Source organism: Caloenas nicobarica, chromosome 1 (assembly GCF_036013445.1).
Source record: "Caloenas nicobarica isolate bCalNic1 chromosome 1, bCalNic1.hap1, whole genome shotgun sequence".
Lineage (NCBI taxonomy): Eukaryota > Metazoa > Chordata > Aves > Columbiformes > Columbidae > Caloenas > Caloenas nicobarica.
Window position 1 is genome coordinate 115131528 of NC_088245.1, and position 23550 is coordinate 115155077.

Sequence of the window (23550 nt, forward strand, 5' to 3'; positions counted from 1 at the left end):
GTAGTTCTAGTAAAAAGGAGGGACCTATTAGTTAATAAAATGGACAATTCTGGAAATCTGCCAGTGCTGCTGCTTAGAAACCTGCTTTTAAAATATATACTTAGAATTAGCCCTTGCATTATAAAGAACACAGACACATCACTGATGGAACTGCAAAGTATCAAACCAGGAAGTGGAGAGGAATTTATTTTTAAGACAGTTTATACAGTAAGTGTAATCCATAAATGCATGCAGATAATATGTAAAACATTGTGAACGTTACAACCACACAGATACAGTGGTCTTAGGAACCTTTGCAAATAGGTTCCTAATACCAAAAGAAATCTTTTTAGTTCAGTTTAAACTCTGTAAGAAATAAGAAAAAAGCAATATATTTTTAAAAATAAGTACAAATTCAACCAATGAAGGCATATCTTGCATAAGTCATAAGTGACCTTGTACACATTGAAAAAAACCCCTGTAATCTGGTCCAGAAATCATAGACGATCCTTCCCTTTTAAGGTAATATAATGAAGCTGCATCTTTAAAAATGCCTCTCTGTTACTGTCTTATTGCATAATATTTGCCTATGGATTTTTTTAATGTTTGATTGTATGACAGAATTTGAAAATCTACCACATGTAGCAGCAAGTGTGGGCAAGTATATTGTGAAATAAAATTTCTGGAGTGAACACCATTTAATTGTTGAGCGATTCACTTGTATGACACCTACTAATCCATTTCTGGTGGAATTATGAAGTTTTGAGCATCTTGCAAATAGGTGTCGTTTTCACAGAATCATAAAATCATTTAGGGTGGAAAAGATTTTTAAGATCATCAAATCTAACTGTTAACCTAGCAATGCCAAGTCCAGCACTAAACCATATTCCTAAGAACCTTGTCTATGTGTCTTTTAAATGCTTTCTAGGGATGGTGATTCAATCACTTCCCTGTGCAGCCTGTACCAATGCCTGACAATTCTTTCCATGACAAAATTTCTTCTAATATCCAATCTAAACCTCCTCTGGTGCAACTTGAGGCTGTTTCCTCTTCTCATATCACTTGTTACTTGTAGAAAGCCATAACATGTCTTTTTTTTTTTTTTTTTTTTTAATAGGAAAGCAAAACTTTAAAAATGTGAAATGTGGGAAAAAAATCTTTTGCAAAGAAAAGTTGTCACTATTTCCTGAACACCAAGACCAATAATCATGAATCCATTGTATGTTTCTGACCCATAAATACTGATTTCTTACAGTCAGCGAAACTCTTGCTTCATTTATATATGCAGATAGAACCTTCCTACAAAATCTAGCTGTACTTGTGGTCCCAGTAGCATTTAAGACAAATATTACAATAGCTTCTTAATGTCTTTTAGATATATACCAGAAGTCACTATTGGCAATCTCTTTCCTGTGATGCGTAATGAATTTGTAAGGCAGATTTTATTTGTGCTTCAGATTACCTGGTTTCTGACCAAAATGGGGCATGCTGCATTTAAAAGGAGATATTAAAAGGTGCCATTGCTGTTTTATATGTTGCCAACATTTTCTGTAATAGCTTTACTAAAATGTGTGGCATAAACAAAATCCTCAAGCACATTGTGGTAAAATGGTTTTATTGATGCTCATTTACGCTGACCTACATAGGTTGTTCTCGGGCTCCCCATTCCTGAGCAATGATGCATATTCTGTATTTGTGCCAAGAAAGCACTTACTATGTGCCAGGCTGGTTTTTTTGTTAAAGTATATTTCACCATTAAAATAAAGGCACAGATACATTTTGCATTCTGTTAGTACAAACAGAAAAAACAATCTCAATGAAGAAAGAAGATAGGAGTTAGCCATCCAGTGATCTTAACATGCAGATCTGCATAGATCTAATTTCCACATTGCATCAAAAGCAAAGAAAGCCTGGCCACCCATCTAAAGTCACTTGTGGATGGTAAGAATGGAAATGGAAACACAATATGAATGGCATCTCCTTTTTTAGGGGGAAAAAAAAAAAGTATAATCTGGCTTGGATTCCTCACTGACTTTTCATAGCTTTCTATTTCAATATTCTAAAGCACTGTCTAAAATTGACTCAACACAAAATTACTGAAGGAGCATGTTCCAATTTTTTTCTATGTTGTCCTGTTTTCGGCTGGGATAGAGTTAATTTTCTTCCTAGTAGCTGGTATAGTGCTGTGGTTTTGATTTACTACCAGAAGAATGTTGTTAACACACTGATGTTTTGGTTATCACCAAGCAATGTTTATAACAAGTAATGGACTTTGCAGCAGGGAGGCTGGGGGTGCACAAGAAGCTAGGAGGAGACACAGCCAGAACAGCTGACCCAAACTGATGAAAGGGATATCTCATACCATATGATGTCATGCTCAGTATATAAATTTGGGGAAGCCGGCCAGGGCTGCAATCACTTCCTGGGGACAGGCCGGGAATTGATCAGTGGGTGGCGAGCAATTGCATTGTGCATCATTTGTTCTGTAAATACTTCAGTCATCATCATTATTAGTAGTAGCAGTAGTTTATCTTCTTTTGTTGTCCTATTAAACTCCCTTTATCTCAACCTATAAGTTTTACTTTTTTTTCTAATTCTCCCCACCATCCCACTTCAGGGAGAGGGGCTGTGCAGGAATGGCTGTGTAGTGTTTAGCTGCCTGCCAGGTTAAACCACAACATATGTTGTGTATAATTATCTAAGATTTTGAAATGTCATGGGCTGAATAAATCAGGATTCTTATTTTAGAAAAAGCAAAGATTACATAATTAATGACATTTGCCAAAGCAAGAGAATCTGAAAGGTATTCAAGTTCTGGACATATGACATGTAAACCTGTTTCACCTTAGCAAAAGACTGCAAACTTTGGGAAAACATTTTATTGTGAAAGAGATCAGGGATTGGTTTGCTTGTTTAGTTTGCATGGGTGTAATATGTTAATATGTGTGTATATAGATATACATATGTTAATGTATGTTAAGGCTTCCTATTAAAGTCTTACCAAACAAACGTCCCTTGGAAAGCAAAGCATTAGTTTGAATTGAATTTCCCAGTTTTCAAGCATAGTTTTTCAACTCAAACGTATTTCACATTAGAACTTGCTGACTTCTGTATGATATACATAAACTCTCAGGTAAGCATAGAAAAATAACAGTATTACTAGAGCTTGGGCACTCTGGATCTTTAATATAAAGTATAGAATGAATGCATATCATACTTGTTTTAAAAGAAAAAATTGCAAAACCATATCTTTTTCTCTGCAGAATTTATTTGACAAAGGTGTCTACCTGACACGCTCCCCCAGCAAAAAAAAATATCTGTTCATAAGTTTCTTTATTTTGTTCTCAGGACCAACAGTGCTCCTTTGATTGGTGAGGACACTCCAGTGGTTGTAAGTTTCAGATTTTCACGTAAAAAATTGCGCTGTCGAACTGTGGCTGATCTTATGTAACTGCTGGTAGAAACTACTTTTGCTGGCCTTGTAGGTGGTACAGTCTGTGGAGGTAGTCCATTGATTTCATATGTCCACTGCATTGATTGTGTCTGCAAATAATGAAAAGAGACATAGAAATAAAAAATAATTGGTGATCAGATACCTTGAAACTTTTCGAGTGTTTTACCATGATTTCAAAAGATATTTATCCTTTTCCATGTAAGGTACTGGCATAAGACAGAATGAGAATTGCTCTCCTGGAACACAGAGACCAGAAATCGTATTTAACGTCATGAATTCAGGACCAAGCATAGGAAACACAAAGAATTTAGCTTCCTAGCTGATCTAAATTTCCTTTTTTATTTAGTAAACCCCATACTCTGTATGTCGTTCAAAGGTCATTATTCCAGATTATAATATAAATGCCTCAGGTTTATACTGTAGGATTTAATTGCAGCTCTGGGATTGGTAATAATGGTGTTATCCAATGGTGGAATTTTTGCATTAAAAAAAATTAACAAGGCTAAAAGAAAAGGACCTTGACTATGCACGAGAGAATTCCAGCTTCATGTTGAAATCTCTAGTTTGAAGAATATTTACGTGAGTTGAAAATTACACTCATTTGCTTTCTGTTTATAACTGGTCTCTAGGAATGGAGTTTGTGTTTCTGTGTCATGTCTTGTAATGCTTGAGTACTTGATTCTTACCGAGTACATGATTCTTATTCATACTACACATCCCATCTATCCATACTTAAGGAGTATTACTCCTGTGCATCTGAAAGATATATTGCTGCTCATCTCCCATGTTTAATTTGTGTCTTGAAGCAGAATTTTGGTTGCTAAAAACCCAAGTGTGGCTGTTGCAGTTCTTTCAGTATTTTCTCTTTCAAAATGTATCACTTGAATTCTTGAAAGTCTTTCTTCCAAGTCTTTAGCATTTTTCTGTCATTACATCTAGAAAAAGGTCTATTCATGATTTTTAGTTTTCTGTTCTTTTTTTCCTTTAACGAAAAATCACAAACAACGGAAATGTCGTAAACCCCAAAGATTTCAAATTATGTGTCATTATGTCAAGCTTTGTACTATGCAAAAGAAAGGCAAAACATTGCATTCCCACTTCAGGCATACACTGCCATTTATACCTTTTCACTCAGCGATTGGATATCCCAGGTTTTATGTTTGGGGTTTGATTTACTTCCAAGGAAAAATTTGTAAGGAACACTAAGTATATGGCATGATGTAGGTCTATTAAAATATATTCATATAAGTGCTTTTTTGTGTGTTGTTTGCTTTGGTTTGTTTTTTTTAATACTGAATATAGAACATAGCACATGTACGTACATACATAGTACACGGCATAGAGAACATAGCAGACTCTGACTTTGCAACCTCAAACTAGTGGAGTCATGTTAAAAAAGTGATATTTCCAAATTCCAAAGATCTGTCTTTCTATTTTTGGCACAGCACTGCAATCATGTAGCTAGGCTTCTTGTTGTTCCAGAGCAGGTTTATTGGTGCTAGATTTTTGCATCATGCTGCATTTAACTACAGAGACATGGCTTGTAGGATCACCTTTCTCTGCTGTTTCAAGATTTATCATTACAACCACAGTTGTGATTTAAGTAATTCAACTCCCATTTAAAACTAACTTAATCCTTAGAACAATAATTTGTAGATATAACCATTACGCCTAAGGTCAATGTCATTTTTCATTCAAGGAAACAAAAGGTCAGAAAGGCTGTGTATGCTCTCAAACCAATCTGTTGTAGAAATCAGTGCAACAATCAACCTCAAAGCTCAAGAGTTTTTCCCTCAAGCACTTAGTTAACAGTCCAGCTTCCAACATGGCTGGCTTTGTGGCCCCATTTGCTCATTCCAGTTTGAAAGCTCTGCTCTGCTTTGTTGTTGGGCATGTCAGTACGCCAAGCGGATTTGGCCTATAGAGGGGAGCAACAATACCCATATAAACTGTGACAAATTTTCACATATCATAAACGCTATCAAGCATCTCCAATGCATAGTGTGCATATTTGTCTAGTTATTTACTGCATACTGTCAACAAATTATGGTCTAGATAAAGCACTACATAGGCTATAGAGAAAAGCGGTCAACCCTCTCCATCTCAAATTTTCTCTACAGTCATGCCATATTTATAACATATAGAAGAGAATAAAAAGAATGTTAAAGTGTTCAATGACCTTATTAAATCTTTTTAAATATCAATTTCATATTTGCCACTGAAAAAGTTTGATGTTTACCTTTGTTATCTTTCATACACTCCTTTCTGTTCTGATTGTTACCCTGTCACGGCTAAAGTATATTTAAGAGATGCCATTGCAAGCAGTCTTGCATTCATGTAGCAGCAATTCAACAGCAAGAAGTTTCAGACCATTAAACTCTAAATCCTTTGGCATCAGCTTTGTTCTCTGTTATGTACTTATACAGCATTTGTACTATTTCATATATAGGCTGCATACAGTCACAGCTCTTAAATGACATCACCATATCAATCTCTAGTTGTGGTGCTTCTTGTTAGATAACTGGTTTCAACCAGTATTTTGGTAACTGAACATATACTATTCTGTGCTCATGTTGAAAGAATAGGTAACCTTTTTTGCTGTGTATTTTTAAAGAAATGCTTTTAAAAACCTCTGCTTTAAAATCAGCAGCACTGGTTTTACATAGCGTCTTCTGAAAGAATTGCCTTATTCAAGTAAGATTAGTCAGTGTAAGATCTTAATAGATATTCACCATGTATGCATAATTTCTTGAACTTTCATTACTATTCTGCTAAAATCAAAATCTAATTTAAATTGAATATTATTCCTGTGTAAAATAGGCAGATTAACTCATCTTTATTTTTAACCTTATTTAATACTTTAAATTATCTAGTAACTGTACTGCCTGTAAAGATGAAATCCAGCAAAAGCAGGTATGACATGGACCTGTCGGAGTGGATCCTTTGGACGAGCCTCGTTGGATGGAAAGAGTCGGCCAGAGTAACGACAGCATCCCAATATGGGTTAAATCGTTCTCCTCTATTGTGCGTAACAACAGAGTATATATAAAACTTTATCTTAAGCATGCGCTAAACATAGGATAATGATTGGTTACAATGCACTGATCACACACCCCACCCCCATTTGCTATTGGCGACCAGCCGCTGTCCACGCGCCGTGACGTTCCATGTCTCCTCCTTGTGCCTCCGTTTAAGTTCCGCATTTCCCTCTTTCACAACCAACTTAATTCTGCATTTCTGCTGGTCAAGGACACTTAGAGGACAACAAGCAGCAGGCCCAAGCCTAAACCATGGTTATGTCAAGCCCTGGATTGTTCATCGCATATACGTTATGCCCTCTCTCTTCTAAAAAGCTATCCACATGGACCAACATCCGTATCTTATATTCAAAGATAGCTATCATTTAAGAAAAGTAAATTGGTCTCTAAAGTTAGCTAACTGTTTTATTAACTTCAGTACAAGATTAAATGCTTTATCTTTCTTTAGTATGCTAGTTGAACAATTAATTTTAAGGAAAATTTAACCTCAGGGTCATATTAACTGTGTGCAAATCTCGTTTATCACCTCAAGATCAGAGAAAAGATCTGAAAAGTGTTTAAGACAATGATTTAAACTGAGTATCAAGCTACTAAAAAATCATTTATGTTCATGAAATCCACACATTTTGTGCCTTTATTGACTATAGTATTAGTAATTCTTTGAAGTGGGATTTAAACAAAAGTGGTGAGCCTTGCCATCTCTCTATTTCATTTATCATTTGCATCAAATGATTGATACAGCTTTCTGGGTAGTAACAACCTTTTGCTAATTTCCTGTTTGCTGTAAAAATATCCTGGATTTTGTGTTTTGTGGGAAAAAAAAAAGTTTGTGGCTTGACTCGGTGAAAAAAAGACACCTGTTCTGTTACTGTTATAGCCTGTGTCAGGTGTGGTTCTGTGGCAGGAGAGATTGTTCTTTCCCTGATGGAAACTCAGTGGGTTCAATGGTGAAAATGTTGTGGGCATTATCACATGAACCCATACAATAGGATGCATCAAGATAGAAGACAAAATAAAAAATGAGAGAGAACAATAACAACAAAAAAACCCCACCCTAATTTATCATCTTGAACTATGGTAGTCCATCTATTGTAAATCATGGCTGTCATCCAAGACAGCTGGAGACATCCATTGTGAAAAAATTGTGCATTTATGTATTAATTTACTGAAAGAAATACTTTTGTTTTAGTTCAGCATTTTCTGCTGAAAGGGAAACGAGTGTTGCACAAATAGGAAAGAGTTACTGTAACTGTCAACATAACTTGGGTTAATGCTTTGTTCAACACTAGAACCACATAGAATTCAGGAATTTTCAGGACAACCTAGAACTCAGTGATTTTCCAAACAACTTAGAAGTCAGTAATTTTCAGAAAATGTTAGACACCCAAAAACGTCTCTTTTACTAGAATATTTAAGTTCCAAGGGCAAAATATTAGGTTTTCAAATGCTGCTGAAGTCATAAGTATTTTATTTCAGGATAAGGCTGTACAGCTTAACTACAACAACTATTCTAACCAATATGAAAACTGCAGCAAGAGCAAGTCCACCAAGTTCAGAATCTATGCAAGTGTCCCAAAGTTGCTTTGGGTTTCCAGGTCAGACATATTTCAGCAAAGGAAAAGGCAGATCAAGTTTCAGACTTTCCTGGGGTGGTGGAAAGGAGAGAGAGAGAGAGATTTTGAATGGTCATCTATATACGACCATATAATTATGATAGAATATTTGACTTACAAGCTGTATCTACTTGCCTAAGGAGTGGGTCAAAATTTCCCATATTAGAGGAACTCTTCTTATGTTTAAGGCAGTGCAGTTTATTAAATCAAATTTGAAACTAGCACTGGTGGTAACAAAGTCTAAAGATGAAGGTATTGAATCTACTACAATCTACAAGAACAGAAATATAAAAGAGAGTCTCTGTTCAGAAGATATATCCCAGGCTCCCTGCAATGCATCTCTAGGCCTATTTCACACCCAATTTAAGAAGAAAGACCAGACCACATTCTGAATGTCCTTGACAGTCTGAGGGAATTACTTCCTCATATCAAAACCTTAAAATCCCTGATGACTAGTATCTAATTGAAATGTGAAAAGAGTAATAATTTGGCTCACCTGGCTGGAGTAATGGCCACCTGCAGAGCTAAATCTTTCTGAAGAATATTTTAAAGAATTCAATATGACATGCATGCTGCCACTTTTTACTAAAGATCATAAGACATTTAAGTAAGTTATTTAACCATCTTGATGAGTAATGTTCATGAAGTAATTTATTCCACAAGTACTGGTAACAGTCACCAAATAATTTATATAAAAGTATATTTTTTTGTATTCAACACAGTCTTACAGATGGCTCATGATTCATAAGATTAATTTGCAGAACACAGATCATCCATGTGTATTCACCGTAGGCTGTAAGTGCTACTGAGTTACATGCTAATTAATTGGCAAAGAAATCTGTGTTAGGAGGGTGTTAAATGTTGGGAGCAAGTATGAGGAATTTTAAGGTAAATGGTATTCCAATTATCTTACAAACAATATTAACTCAGGGAAGTGCAAATAAAATTTGCAAGACTTCCAAATAAGTTAAAACACAGAAAATAAACAGTGCATCCAATATTCCCTGACCCTTAATTTATACTGCAGAGGTGACAAGAAAAAAATGACCAATTATGATCAGCAGATAGAATGAAATTTAACCAAACTTTTATGTGAACTGTGGAAGGCAAGAGCAAAGGCAAGAAAACTCAGAGGTCAAGATAAATACAGTTTAAGAAGTGAAGGAGAGAGGGGGAAGAAAAAAAAAATGCAAGATGAAAACCAAGAGATACAAAGGCAGTCCATCACCACTTTTCTTATTTAATGTGAAACTATTTCAATTATCCTCTTAACTTTGCTTCATTTTTACTTGCTCATTCTGTTTAAGAGATACAATTTAGAATGACATTAAACTGCGGTAACTAACATATCTAACAGAAACACTACAGAATGTATTTTCATCAAGCTACTGAATACGTAACTACCATTTTCTGTTAAGATGTGCAAGTTTGCATAGACAAGCTTAGAACAGCCCCACCCGGGCGCTGTGGCTTGCACAGTGCATCATTTATCTCCAGAACAGTATGAAAAATGGTTTTGATATGCCATCTTCCGTAGGCTAAGTTAGTGATTATTCACTAAAAAAGGTATGCTAGCCTGACTCCTGGAGGCCTTGATAATGTTACCTGCAGTCTGGTTTACTCTGACATCTCTTTTATCATGTAAGACTTAATTTGTGTGCCTTCTGCTTTAGAGTATCTCTGAAGTCTCATCTATGAATTACAAAGCAATTTCTCAGGTCTCCAGCTGAATTCAACACAGTCCAAGCAAATTAACTGGAAGTCAACTGGAATACACCCTTTTCCAAGGATTTTCTGGTCCCCTGGCTGCTCCGCTTTGTGCCTGGAAGCAACTCCTGCCCCAGGAAGCCTTCGCAGAGCATCCTCTGCCCCAGCTGCATCACGCCATCCTGAAGCTTTGTTGGTTTTCTGCTCATCTTTCCCAGCACGTCACAGCCCAGCTCTGAGATGTCAGTGTAGCTGAGAAAGTCCTTTTTTTCTTCAAAGCACTTTATACCTTATCTAAGAAGCATGCTTTCTTCACTAATTTATCATTAGTGGCAATACATTTTTTTTCCCCGTTAGAACAGCTCTGTTTATGAAGGCTATTATAAATGTAGAAGTTTGATTATGGAATAATACCTATTTAAAAAAGCTTTTCGGGCATTACTTGTAGCTCAGCTAACTTATGATGTTCTCTTTCACAGCTACAGAAACAATAATGATTATTTTCCTTACTGGCTTTTTATTATATTTCATTCTTTGATCTACAGAAATTTTAAAATGAATTTTCTATGTCACTTTTGCAAAATTAAGATTCCTAACAGCTATTCAAATAATTGTCTATCTTCAATTGTTTTGATATGTAGTTGACTGAGAACAGAAGTTTCAGTTATGGCTAAGGAACACTTAATTGCTTCAGAAAAGTAATTAATGTTTTCTGCCATTAATAAAATCTACTATAAATATTCATGAATATTAAAGTCTTAAAGAATCCACCAAATACTGCACAAAGTACCTGATTTGTGTGCAGAAAATATAAATGAGGCTATATTGTATCAATTATATGTATATGCTCAGTTAATAAAATGTACATACTAAATTCTGGTAAAGACAAATTGTAAATTCTTTAATTAGCTCCTCAGGACTGGCTTCTCAGCAGGACAACTAAACAAACAAAAAAAAAAAGCCTGTACAATATTTTGGTTTAATGTTTACAAAAAATGAGAAAAAGATGACTGCAGGATCTTGGTCTATAATCCTGACTTCCTAGTTTACTTTACAGCACAATTGTAATGACCAAAATAAAACAAAGAACTTACTCTGTCATCTCTGCTACTTTGCAGCCTAATTATCACTGTTCATTGAGGAAAAAAAAAAATGACAGTTCTGCTACTCACTATTTATAGAATTTAATAAGAAAAATACATTAGTGTTACGACTATATGACTTTACCCTCAGAAATGCAAAGGAAATTTTACAGCAAGAGTGCTGTAGCCCTTTACTGCAGCAGCATCAGAAGAGAGGTGACACTGTAAAAAGAAAAGAAAGATCCTCGCTGTTTCTAAAAATAGCCCAAAGCCTCAGCCAGTGTATTGGCTAGAAAGGGTATGTGCAAGGAAGGTTCTTCAGTGTTAGGTCCCACATTAATTGCAGTTCACCACCTCCATTATTATTCCCCAAATAAGAGTGATTTAATCCTGGTTTTGCCATCTAACTAAATCTGACTCCCTCAGGTCACTAATGAAAATTATTTCAACTAACAGGAAGGGCAGAAATGAGTATCTGGTATTCTCAACACGTCATCAAGTCTTATTTCAGGTTAATGTTGAGAGTGCAGCAGCAGAATTACAGACAGTCGAAGATGCTCTGGCTTTCATCAGAACTCCAGGAATTAAAGCGTGTGTGGAGAGGGGGAAGTCAGATGTACACAAAAGGACTACCAATAAGAGCAAAGACAACACAAGCCTCATCAAAACATTATTGAAACAACTTAATACTTCAATTAGAGTAAGAATGTTAGAAATATCTCTAACATACTGTGATGGTGTAATATTGGTCCAAATCACACTTATGAGCACTGAGAGTCCACAATGTATTTTTGAAAAGACAGGAATAGATAGGACAAGGTGTGATCTACTATGTGTATGTAATATCTGCGAGTGACTTCCTACAGCCACACACAGTACCAAAGGTCGAGATGTAAAGAGCCATCTACCTAGATCAAAATCAGAGACTGAGGTGTGAGTAGATCTAGGTTAAAAATCTGATTACCCAAAGCCCGTCCATACTAAAAGGAAATTTTGGATTACTGACTGAGCTTTTAGAAAGCTAATAATGATCTTTGGCCACCATGTTTATCCCGTTCCTGACAAATATATTAAGTTAAAGCTCTTTGTTAATGATGGAAGTTAAGGCAAAGACAAACATGGCTGGTACATTGTTATGTGTCATGTCTAAAAACCTCTGTAGAAGTGTTATATAGCATTATAGAAGAACACAGCATAAAGCATTAAAGAACACAGAATAAATTCAGCTATTTTCTTTTTTAAATGGAAGAGAGATAAGCATCACTGCTGCTTATGTAAAAAGACTAATTTAATCGAGTGTCTAATAAGGTAAAAGAAAACATGTAGAAGGGATTAAAAGGCCACATTGTTTTTCCAGAATTTGAATTTCTTATTCACTGTTGTACAAGTTGTCACTCAGAGAGATAAAACACTATAGTCATTTCCCATGCATCTTTTTATCAACTTTGTTTCGACCGTCTTATTTTTTAAATCAATATTGCTGTTTCACTTCAATTATAGTAGCTTGAAAACATTGCCAGCATGCAGTGAGTAGATTTAAAGTGCAAGCCATGATTTGTAGGGAATTTGGGGTATTTCTTGGTACTGTATGTTCTTGACAAACAGTTTCCTTTTAAAGAATTACTTAAAACTTAAAAAACATTTCCTGCAGTAATAAGGACATTTTTACTACTGAAGGAATAAATGACTTCAAATGTTTCTTGACTTTCAGATGTACAGAAGCTACTTGGATACAAATTCTTTTTGTTTATTTTGAATCTCATTTAAAAAAAAAGTTATTCCTGGCTTTGTGTTCTGAAATTCTGCCTTTTATAATTTAGTATCTAGCTTCTAGTGGCTTTGATATATATAAATAATATAATGCAAGTAAAATCAATAGCCAATGTCTCACATATTCAATTATTCATATTATTTTGATTCTCTGTGAAAAGTCATTCTTTCACGTTGTCTGTGAAGCTGGGGCAAACATCTCTCTCTCTGATGATGATGGCAAAGGGATAACATAGAAATTAAAATATTACATGTTTTTCCAGCTTCTCATGAGTTAATTTTCAAAATTTAGTTTCATTCTTGTCCATTGTGAAGAGTAGTAAAATAATCAGAGTGCATGCATTTGTGTGTTGAAATGCTGCTTTTTAGTATAGGATTTTTTTTTTTTCCTTACACTCCTGAAGGCATACTTGCCTATTGCATTCAGGAAGGCCTACCTCAATTACCAGTGTTGCTTTATGCTTCTTGCCGTACATCCTTGGCTTGAATCCCACCATTATGTGGGTTCCCACAGTGCCTGCTGGAAGAAGTTCTCCAGCTTGGGGCAGCACAAGGAACTCAGGATCGCTGCCCGCCAGGAAGTACGCAGTGAATGGCTCTGGGTACCTGCAGAAAAGGACAGGAGGATATGGTACCTTTTATGGTATCTTAATACAATTTATCTACAATGTAATGTTTAGGCCACCATGTGGTATGACTCAGGAAACTCGGCAGCCCATGGAATACTATAGAATATCAATAGCATTCTTACTTACAGAATATTCTGTAGTAATTTTTTACATTTATTTAAAAATATTTATAATCTTTATACACAGGGACCTGCATACCGGTCTTCCATTTCAAATATAATTACATGCTATTATAAATGTTATAATAACTACAGAATAATGATAGCATTTGCCACTAGGAAGAATCATCTGACCTGTAAAGATACAATAATAGTGATAGAAATAAATTCCATGTCAGAGTGAAAATCCACTTTTCATATTAAAAGCCCCTCACTTTTCCAATCTCTAATCAAATTAAACTGACAAGCTACCCATTTGATTAAGTTTTATGACTAGAACTGAATTTGCAATCTGGTGGAGCATTAGTAGATGGAGAAGGAGCTCTGAAAGCCTTGAAATGAACATATGGAAAATAATCATTATCTATCACCGTTTTCCACATTTTTCATATCCCATAAACTAAGCACTTTAAGATTGCAATAATAATAATAATTATGTTCCTCCATTGATATTATTGTATATCTCTTATCTCAAAGAATTTCTGTCACGGGTACTGCAGATCTTGTCTAATGGCAGCACTATTGCACCCAAAGAAAATGTCTTATTCCTAGTAAAGACAGCGGCTGAGGACTAGAAAACAATCTTAGGCCAATCCCAAGCTGAAGCCTGTCTATCACAGTTCCTCAGGGACTCCTTGCCACAAGCTTTCTCAGCATGAAAAGAACATACATTTTTGTATTTTCCAGTCAGGCATTCTCCTTCTAGTCTTTTGATGTGTTGCTGAGGACAACTCTATCACTATCTGGACAGAAAGAGTACAAAAGAAATTGAAACTAGAAATGCAGTGGCATGGTCAAAAATTAATCCACAACACTCTGCCACAGTACAGCAGGGCAAGTATTATGCATTCTTAGAACACATTTTCAGTTGATAAAACCTAAAGAATGAAAAACTAACAGCATGTCAAAGAAAAGCTGTTCAAATATGTTTACTTATGGATTGTCACACCAGAAATAACACTGCTTTTCAAAGAAAATACAAAGAAGTGAAATTTAATATTTTATGAAAATTCATATCTCTACAGAAATGTCCCACATTTCCCAGGCAAGTGCTGTTCTGTGGGTGGTATGCTGGGTCTATGTCATCTTGTTTAAAAATAGCTCTCCTTTGGAATATGTTCTCATGAAAGGTTTTCCTAAATTCAAAGTATCTTCATGAAAAAAGGTCACACTGTAATTTGTAGAAACAAATAGTGCAGAAAACAGAAACCAAAAAGCTTCTGTCTCCTCAAAAAAACCCAAACCAAATCAAAACAAAAAAAACCCTCAACAACAACAAAAACAAAACCAACAACAACAACAAAAAACAACGCAAAATGCACTTATATTTAGCAGTGCCATTGGGCTGGTGCATTAGCAGATTCAGCTTAGCTTTTCCTTTAGGTGAGAGCAAGGTGGGGAAAACTACTGAATGTCTGAAACTACATTTCAGGTTTTGTGACATCAAACTTATGCTGACAACCTCTTTTTGTGGTGCCTGAAGTTGTGCAGCTGAGTTTATAGCCCTGGGCCATAAGCACCAATCCTGCTAATGCCTGAGTTCCCATCTATGCGCCATCTAAGCCTTGAATTTTCACATCTGCGTCTCCCACAGGGACTGCTCAGCTGTAAATGCCTAGAGCCTACTTACTGCACGCTAAGGACAGGCACAGGATGAAAAAGTGGTGCCTCCTAGAGTGAGTAGCAGAGTAGAACACTCACCAAAAACATCTGTGATGAATATTCAAATGCTAGTTCTGGAAACAGAGATTTGAACACAGCTCTTCACTTCCAACAGCATTGCTCTATAGACTAGATGCAGGAACATTTTAAGACATCACTTTCTTTATCTCCCATGTTCAGTGTGTTTTCTGGTAAGTAGGTAGGGATGATGACTCCTAATGAGCACTTTCTTTGTAAGACATACAAGGGCGTGACTTAGATTACAGATGCAATGAAGAAATGCTAAGGGAGATAGGACAGGCTACATGCATAGAAGACACGGGAAAATAAGGACTTCATTCCTGCAGAAATTGCATCTTAGCAAGGTGTGATGCAATGGTAGTTTTTGTCAGAGACTGTAAATGATTCCTCAAAACAGTTAGTCAGAAAACAAACAGGAGAAAAAACTATCATTTTAGTCCTGACAAAGTGATGAGGCAGTTTATAATGAAACTGTCACAAAATGATCTATAATTGTGCACACACAAAATTTGCCAAGTCAGAGAAAAAATCTTATTGCATCAACCCTGTCAGATTTTAATTCTCATAAAGAAAAATAGAGAAAAAATAATAAAAAATATTTTGAAATCTGCATGCTTCTTTACAGCATTGGCACGATGTACCAGAGGCAGCTATAATTTTTTTCTGTGTTGAGTAAAATGTATATACACATACACACATACATTGTTATGTGAACACATAAAGTCACACCTAAAACCTCCCTGCTCCCCTTCCCAGAGCCTGGTAGTTTTAAACAAAAAAGTCAAGTCAGTTACTGGAAGCAAAATGTTTCTTGAAGTGGCAGTTATGTCGAAACGAGGAAAACAGAAAATCTGGCAAATTAAGCACATAGTCATAATATGATAGGCTAGCAGGGATTCTGCTGAAGATGTGGCTAACAGCACAAGAACTAGCAATTAAAAATTTACTCGGACACAATCAGAAACAGGAAACTTTCACAGTGCCTGTAGTGCTGAAAAAACATGAATTCTTGTTTTAAAAATGTTTCTAAAGATGGCCTTGCAGGAAAAAACAAGCAGTGTTTTCACTGATGTTCACAACAGGGCTATGAGCTGGCATCCTGGCTAACTCACTAGCATAAGTAAATTGCTTTCTTATTCTCATCTTCTATAGTACAGAGAAAGCCAGAGATAAAATCCCCAGAACAGCACCTGAACTTCAGACATTATTGTTTTCTGTATATCTAGTGCATAATTAAAAATTAATAATTATGTGGTTTAAAACGATTAAAAATTAATTCCTCCTTCTTTATTACGGCTTCAGGTAAAACAGGTCTGGAGTCAGTGTTTGTCTTATCATTTCTCAGCCATGAAGGACAGTGATGAGGCAGTTGATATATTTTAAGAAGGCTTTTGTTTAACTCAAGGGTGGTAGATACTGACCTACTTGATAAAGACTAATGATGTATAGAGTTTTGAAAACACACATGAACCAAGCACAAATAAATTAGTAAATGTAAGGGCAGAGGCCATATAAACCAGAGAAAGCAAATGTCTCTTCCCAACTACATGTTCCATAACTCCTGTCATAATGATTCGAAATTGCAATCAGACAATATGAACTCTGCCCTTACTCAAATAATGAACAAGAGCAAATATTAATTGAAATTTAACTAATAATTGGACAGTGACATCATGGCAACCAGGAAGAGTGGAAATTGAGCTAGTATTTAATAGACATATTTATAATTACTCCTTTAATCTTGTTCTTAAATACCATTATTCTCAAATAGCAGTCTGTGCTCCTAAGCGTTCTCATGTTAGATAATTTTCAGATTAGTAAACTAGAAAAGAATTATACCTTATGTCTTCAATTAAATAAAACCTTAAAATTTATGTTCCCATGGAGATCTCTCTGCAAAACTTATAAAATACCCAGCAAATCTGAAAATATAAGACTTTATTAAATTAAGGCTCGAAACAGTTTTAATGTTTACTCTTCCTCAAACTAGTGAAGCAGTAAATTATTCCCGTAGACATTTATTCCTTTACAAAAATCAGCATTTTGCAAACTATACATAAAAAACAACACTTAGTGCTTTTGGTCAAATGTATTATTTTTTCAAGAAAAGAAGCATAATAAAATGTCTTAATCTGTAAAGTACATAACTGCTTAAGCAAATAAGGGATACAGTTTGAAAAAGTTGCAACATGCTTCCAAAAATAGTTAATTATAACTAAACTTACTTCTTGTAATTTTTAGTTATCATCTGTTGGATGGCACAAGAAATGTCAGTTATTTTGTAGTGAAGTTGTTTAAATTTATTAACTGCATGCATTTGTCAAATTCTATGAAAGTATTAGTGATAGCGGGTATTAGTCGGATCATTTCTTTTTTAAAAAAAAAAAAAGAAGACAATGAAAAAAAATGAAATATTCATTATTTATCAGAATTGGTTATGTTTTGTAGTAAAACCAGCTCTGGTTTAATTGACCGCTTTAAATCCTGAACTCTGGATGTTAGAAAATATTTAACTCCAATTATCACTCTGTAAGTTTGGAAAGATTGCTTCAGAATTAAAGGACTTTCAAAAAATATGAGGAAACACTACATGACAAATAACTGTTTGGGAATGCTTTACTAAATATAACGCCACTTTTGTTGTGTATGTGTTGTAAAACCAAAGAAGGAGTTAGGGGTTTTATCTTCACAAAATGCTAATATTTCTGTCTCATTCCTGTTCTACCCAGGGGAACGATATTTGCAGATTGCTACACTGACTTTTCCTGCTAACAGTGGTCAAGGTGACATGGCTAGATACAGCTCCTGGCTAAATGTGTGTCTTGCCAGGTGTTGAATTATTAGGAAGGATGATCATAACTTTTTGGAAGCTCTGCCACATGTCTGTCATTGTTTTTCACTAGTCTCCATTGAGATTCACAAATATAAAACTCAGTCAAGATTTGTTCTTTGCAGCTGCCACTTTCTGGGAGATGCTGAAATAAAATATTCTAATGACACCTTTACATTAATGATAAAATTTTGCAGAACTAGTAACTAGATTGGCATAGGAATCCTGGCCTGTAACATGCACAGCAACATGTGAGAGGGTGAGGAGAGGCTGCGTGTGCTGAGAAATTAATGAATGTATTTTCTTGTAGCATACATAATTCTGGCTTATGGTAATTCTAATGAAATACAGCAGTAATTACAGTAAGACAGAAATATTTCTCAACGTTTAACTGTAAACATTTTTTTTTCCCTCCACAATTTGGGAGGATATAGAAAAAAATGGATTGCTCAGTATTCTTCAGACAGCACTAAAATTATTTTGTGTGATCAAGGAATATTTTTAGTTGAACATTTATTCTATGCACTAAGAAATGTGCATAGAAGAAATAGGAAAATATCCACAGTGATGTTCAAAATATGAAATGTAGGTTAAGATGACCAAGTCTGCACATGTAGTGATTTTAAAACATAATTTCATCTTTCTTCTCATCTCCCCAGTCCACCTGTATTCACTGTCTCTTTATTCTAACTCTTTTTCCATAATCTGGCAGAGCTTTGAATTTTGCATATACCACTCCATGAAGACCATACTCATACCACACCATTTTCTTTTGTAATAGCAGCCACTGACTAAGTATGTTTTTCTGAAACAGTTTGAGGTCATCTGAGATGTTTCCTCAATGTAACAAGTATCCTGTTTATGATAAATGAAAGGATTGGATGAGAAGTTGGGATGGAAGGATGGAAAGATATTTAACCATTGACCTCATAGTTTTGTAGTGGTCACGAAAGGTGCTCTGTGGATCACTGAAGATCCTCTTTCAACTTGGTGCTTATAAGAGACTCCTAATTTGTCCTTAATAAGATACTGAGATTTTATTTGGGCCTATGGTTCTCAAATATTTTTTTGGTGCATCACCTGCTAGCCGAAAAAGATGTACAGATCTTCTCAGCAATGCTGTGCAACATCTCTGTCTTGCAAGTACCACAGGGAGAAACAGACACAGCTGCAGAGCCCCTTTCTAGCAGGTTACTCACAAATTCATCTGTTTCCTCCCCCCAGTTACTCTCAAACTAGCAGTGCCACACGGTACTATCCAGTATAAGAAACAAGACGGAACCTATACGCGGGGTGAAAAAAAAAACCAACAACCACATCACAAACCAAAAAAAACACCTCTCATTAAGTACCAGAACTGATTCTCTATAGGATTGTCCTGCTAATCACTTGCTTAAGAAAAAATCCAAAAGGCTGATTATATTTTTCAGGGGAGGCCTACAGGATGACGCTCCATTTCCCAACTGAAACTTTTATTAATTTATATTAATATTTCATGGTTTTATTTATAGTCTACATCATTTGAGTTATTCAAGCATTAAATTATATCTGTAATATACATATTTTTGTGTAATTGCTTTTAAACTGCAGATCCCATATGCTAAATGTTGGTTGGCCGAGTGCTCTATTTCTATAACAAAACCTCCACCATCAAATTCTCCTAAGCAAATCAGTGATAAGAAAAAGCAATATAAAACTTACAGAGCAGTTGTTGGCACGGTTTACAACATGGAGACTATGCAGTTCATGGAAGCATTAAATTTTGTATTTGAAATGTATGGGGGAACCCTTGTTATGTAAAATAAATTTAAAATTTGTTTAAGGGAAAAAGCAAATCTGTTTTCCAGCATGTGTCCTTCTTTCTATAACTATAATGACTCAAGTTTTATAATACGTTTCTGGAGAACATTAGGTCTCTTCACCACTATCAAACACCTACCAGGAGATTATAGTATTGTGAGAGCAATTTCTTCACTTTTGTTCCTGAAACAGTCCATTTTATTGAACCTGTTAACTTGAACACTGTGATAGAAGCCTTTTTCAGAGTCCTCAGTAATTATCATCACTGACAACAATCTAAAAGCTGGAACAACTGTCCATCTTAGATGCACAGCTTTTGGAAATAAGCTCTTAAAAAAATATCAGTTGGAACCAAGGGGACTTCCTGCTGGGGATGCTACAAAAGAATGTACCTACAATAAATGTTAAATATCGATCAGCATATATGGGACAGTTTCTAAATATACAGTAAAAAAAGTCAATTTTAAAGAAAAAAAAGTAAAACCTTCCATAAGCTAATTAGAGAGTAAGCAGCATGACTCTTTCAGGTTCACCTTTTACAATTTTAAAGCTTACCTATCAGTACCACAGAATTTATTCCTTGACTTTCTGCCATAGACAAATGACACCCTGGGTTTACTATAACATTATGAAACTCAGAAAATAATGAAAAGTATGTAAAAATATATTAATAGAAATTTCTGCAGGACTTCTAAAAAAGAGTGACAAAATACTGAAGAATGTCACAATTATCTACTGAAAGGCCAGAGTAGAGATTAATTCATAATATGCTTATAAAATAAACCAGGAATATTTTTTAAATGGCAGATTTAAACATTTTTAAAGCACAATGCAAAGGATTGTTTTTAACTTGGTGTAAGTATAAAGTACTTTGAAAAACAATGAGTAAAAATATTAAGGCCATAGTAGTGAGCCCTGAGTACCAAAACACACATGCCTTAACATTGTATTATACAATTTAAGACCAAAAACCATTTGGGGGCAAAACCTTAAAGTTATTACATAAGCATTTGAATCTGTTCCACAAATTTTCTCTTGAGTGGCTACAGCCTAATTGTGGGATGTTTCTGTTTCCTGGAGTACAGCTTCAAAATCACATTTGTTACCTACACTATGCAGCACTTGAAAGTAATGATGTATTACTGAAATAGGTGCAGCTCAGTTATGTTTCTGTTGCCCAAATCTATCCTATTCAATGTGTTTACATGTGAGTTCTAGCCTCAGAAAACTGCATAAATACTTTATCATAAATATTTTTACCTTGTCTGGCTTGTAAGCTTAAAGCCAACTATAGATTCTTTATTCAGGCCAACTGCTTCGATGTTGATGACATCATCCACTTCTGGCTCCATAGCAATGAACAGCACTGAAAACTTCCAAACACCTCCTGTAGTGCGCTGAACTACTAGTGTTGCTTCATTCCTTAAAATTTCAGATAAAAACATTCTTTATGTAGAACACCATTATCAAACATAGACTCAGTAAATTAATGTCCAAAAAAAGCTTTGAGTCTGTAGAACTATACTACAGTGAAACAAAAATACAGATGGTTTTACATTGGAATACATCCTTTTTATTTGGCATAGTATGCATCAGTTGTCCTTTAGACAGGAATGTAAATTAAATAGCATTTTATGTTTACAGCAAAGTACAAGAAAGAGCATAATATGAAATCAAAATTATGGGCAAAGCCATAAGATTTGAGTCTTCTTCTGCTTACACTCTGTTGAGTTAAACAAATTTAACTCAGTTTGTTTTACTCATTAGTCTTTATTTACTGTGGTGTTAGAGGAGAATTTATTCCAGATCATGTTAGCAGTTCATATTAGAATCAAATAGATCTGACATAGATCTATGTACTTTAGAAAAATTCCAGACTCTGATGTCTCCAGACCACCTAAGAAGAAAGTTGTTGCTGTGGATTCTGATAACAATGAAACTAATTAATTGCAATCATTGAGTCCTCTACATTAAGCCTGATAGATCTCCAGTAGGTACAGATTAATAAATAAATAAATTAATAGATTTTTTTTTTTAAAGTATATCGAGCAGAAATAAAAAGGCTTTCTAAATTAATCTCCCTTCTGACACAATGACACTGCTCTCTTTATGTCAGTAATCTTCTGGACTACTGCAAATTTAGTGCTCTCCTGCATCATAAAAATACTCTCTTTGCATGAAACCCACGCTATTCAGCAGTGACTTCTCCCTAATCATCCTGGTAATGTTGAACCTCTGAATTTACCTTGTGCCTGCATCTTACTGAAGCTTCTTCCCAACCTTCTCCTCATATGCATTTGACTGCCTCAAAAGAAGGTACAATTTCCCTCTCTCCAAAAGAATCTCCCTGTCACATTTCTTTTTTTCAAAGAGGTGGGATGGACTAATGGAAGTCAAAACATCACAGCTATAGAAGAGGATAATATTTTCCTGTGGACTGTTGTTTCTAGAGACTGACTTCAAATTCAGACATCTCTTTCGGCCAAACAATATGCACACACGCTCACCTAGGAAAAGTTTTTCAAGACTGACAGACTGTCTTGTCTGTACGCTTTCCACAAATTCTGAGAACAACTAATTTTAAGTGGAGGTCTTTCAATACCCCAGTGTTTAGAAGAACATTGATTCACACACAGACTAAAGCAGTAACTCAATAGAAACGTCCCACAGGCATAGAATAGAATAGAATAGAATAGAATAGAATAGAATAGAATAGAATAGAATAGAATAGAATAGAATAGAATAGAATAGAATCTAGAATAATAGATATCAGACGTGAAAACAAAATGAGGAAAACGATGCAGGGAGTTGCTCACCTGACCAGACAGGATTTTATTGCATGTCTTGTTGGTAAGAAGGAACAGGAGCTTACCTCATTGGTTTGTTAGGTGCAAACACTATATTAAAAGTCAGTGTCTCACTTCCAGATTCTGTATCTTGTTCTCTTTGAACCAGATGCAAACCAACAAAAGATTCAAGCTGAGATTTAATTTCATTTGATTGATATTGCAATTCATACAGAAATTCAATGGTTGTGGGGGAACCTAAATGACACAAGAGAAAAAGATCAGTCTGTGTGCATTCTAAGGTCACACAATTGGCTGGCTGGCAGTTACAATTCTTTTTGTTAATAAAAATGACAAATAAGTAAAATTAGTAGTTATCCAAAACTCGATGATTTGCTCTTGAATGCATAGCAAAATCTTCCTGTTTCATGACAGGCTACATGTTTTCTGGCAAAATGGAAGCTGGAAAACTCACTTAGGCATCGTGAACAATAACAGCAATATTGTTCTGGCTACCACTTCTACATTATGATGAGATATTTCTAGTTTATCAGCCAAGTGAAAATTGTAAGAAGGTAACACTATTTTTGAGTAATGCCATTGGGACAATCTTTAAAAAAAAGTCATTAAGGACATCAGTGCCATTGATGGCTGCAAGCCTGAGAAAAAAGAATATAGAAAAATAGTGAAGATGTCACTAGCAGCCTCTTCATTTATTCCCTGTAGCAGCTATGAAAAGGCCAAGTAGTAATGACATAAGAATAAACAGCTGATCTTCTTGAATCAAATGTCTCCTCCAGCTGTTATACAGAAAACCATGATATTCAGTATACAATAGTAATTTGTGTACAGAAGGGAACGTTTCTATGAGGAAAAGAATCTTAAGCTGCTAATCTATTTAAAAGTTTTACACATTTTATAGATGAAAAGTCTTTTAACACAACCACTAAATCCTACAGGAGATTTCATTTTACTATGACCACATACCTCAGGGCACATTTGGAATTTGCACAGCTTAGTA

General features: G+C 35.2%; 1 protein-coding gene across 1 annotated transcript in view; it reads right to left on the bottom strand.

Annotated features, from left to right (window-relative positions):
- Positions 1 to 3312: 3312 nt before the first annotated feature.
- CFAP47 (cilia and flagella associated protein 47) overlaps positions 3313 to 23550 on the bottom strand; it is a 311215-nt gene continuing 290977 nt past the window's right edge. The window contains exons 61-64 of the mRNA XM_065651976.1: positions 22616 to 22787; positions 21004 to 21165; positions 13081 to 13249; positions 3313 to 3522 (exon numbers count right to left, since the gene is read on the bottom strand). Of these exons, the coding sequence (XP_065508048.1) occupies positions 3313 to 3522; positions 13081 to 13249; positions 21004 to 21165; positions 22616 to 22787 (713 nt within the window). The remainder of the gene's footprint in view (positions 3523 to 13080; positions 13250 to 21003; positions 21166 to 22615; positions 22788 to 23550) is intronic.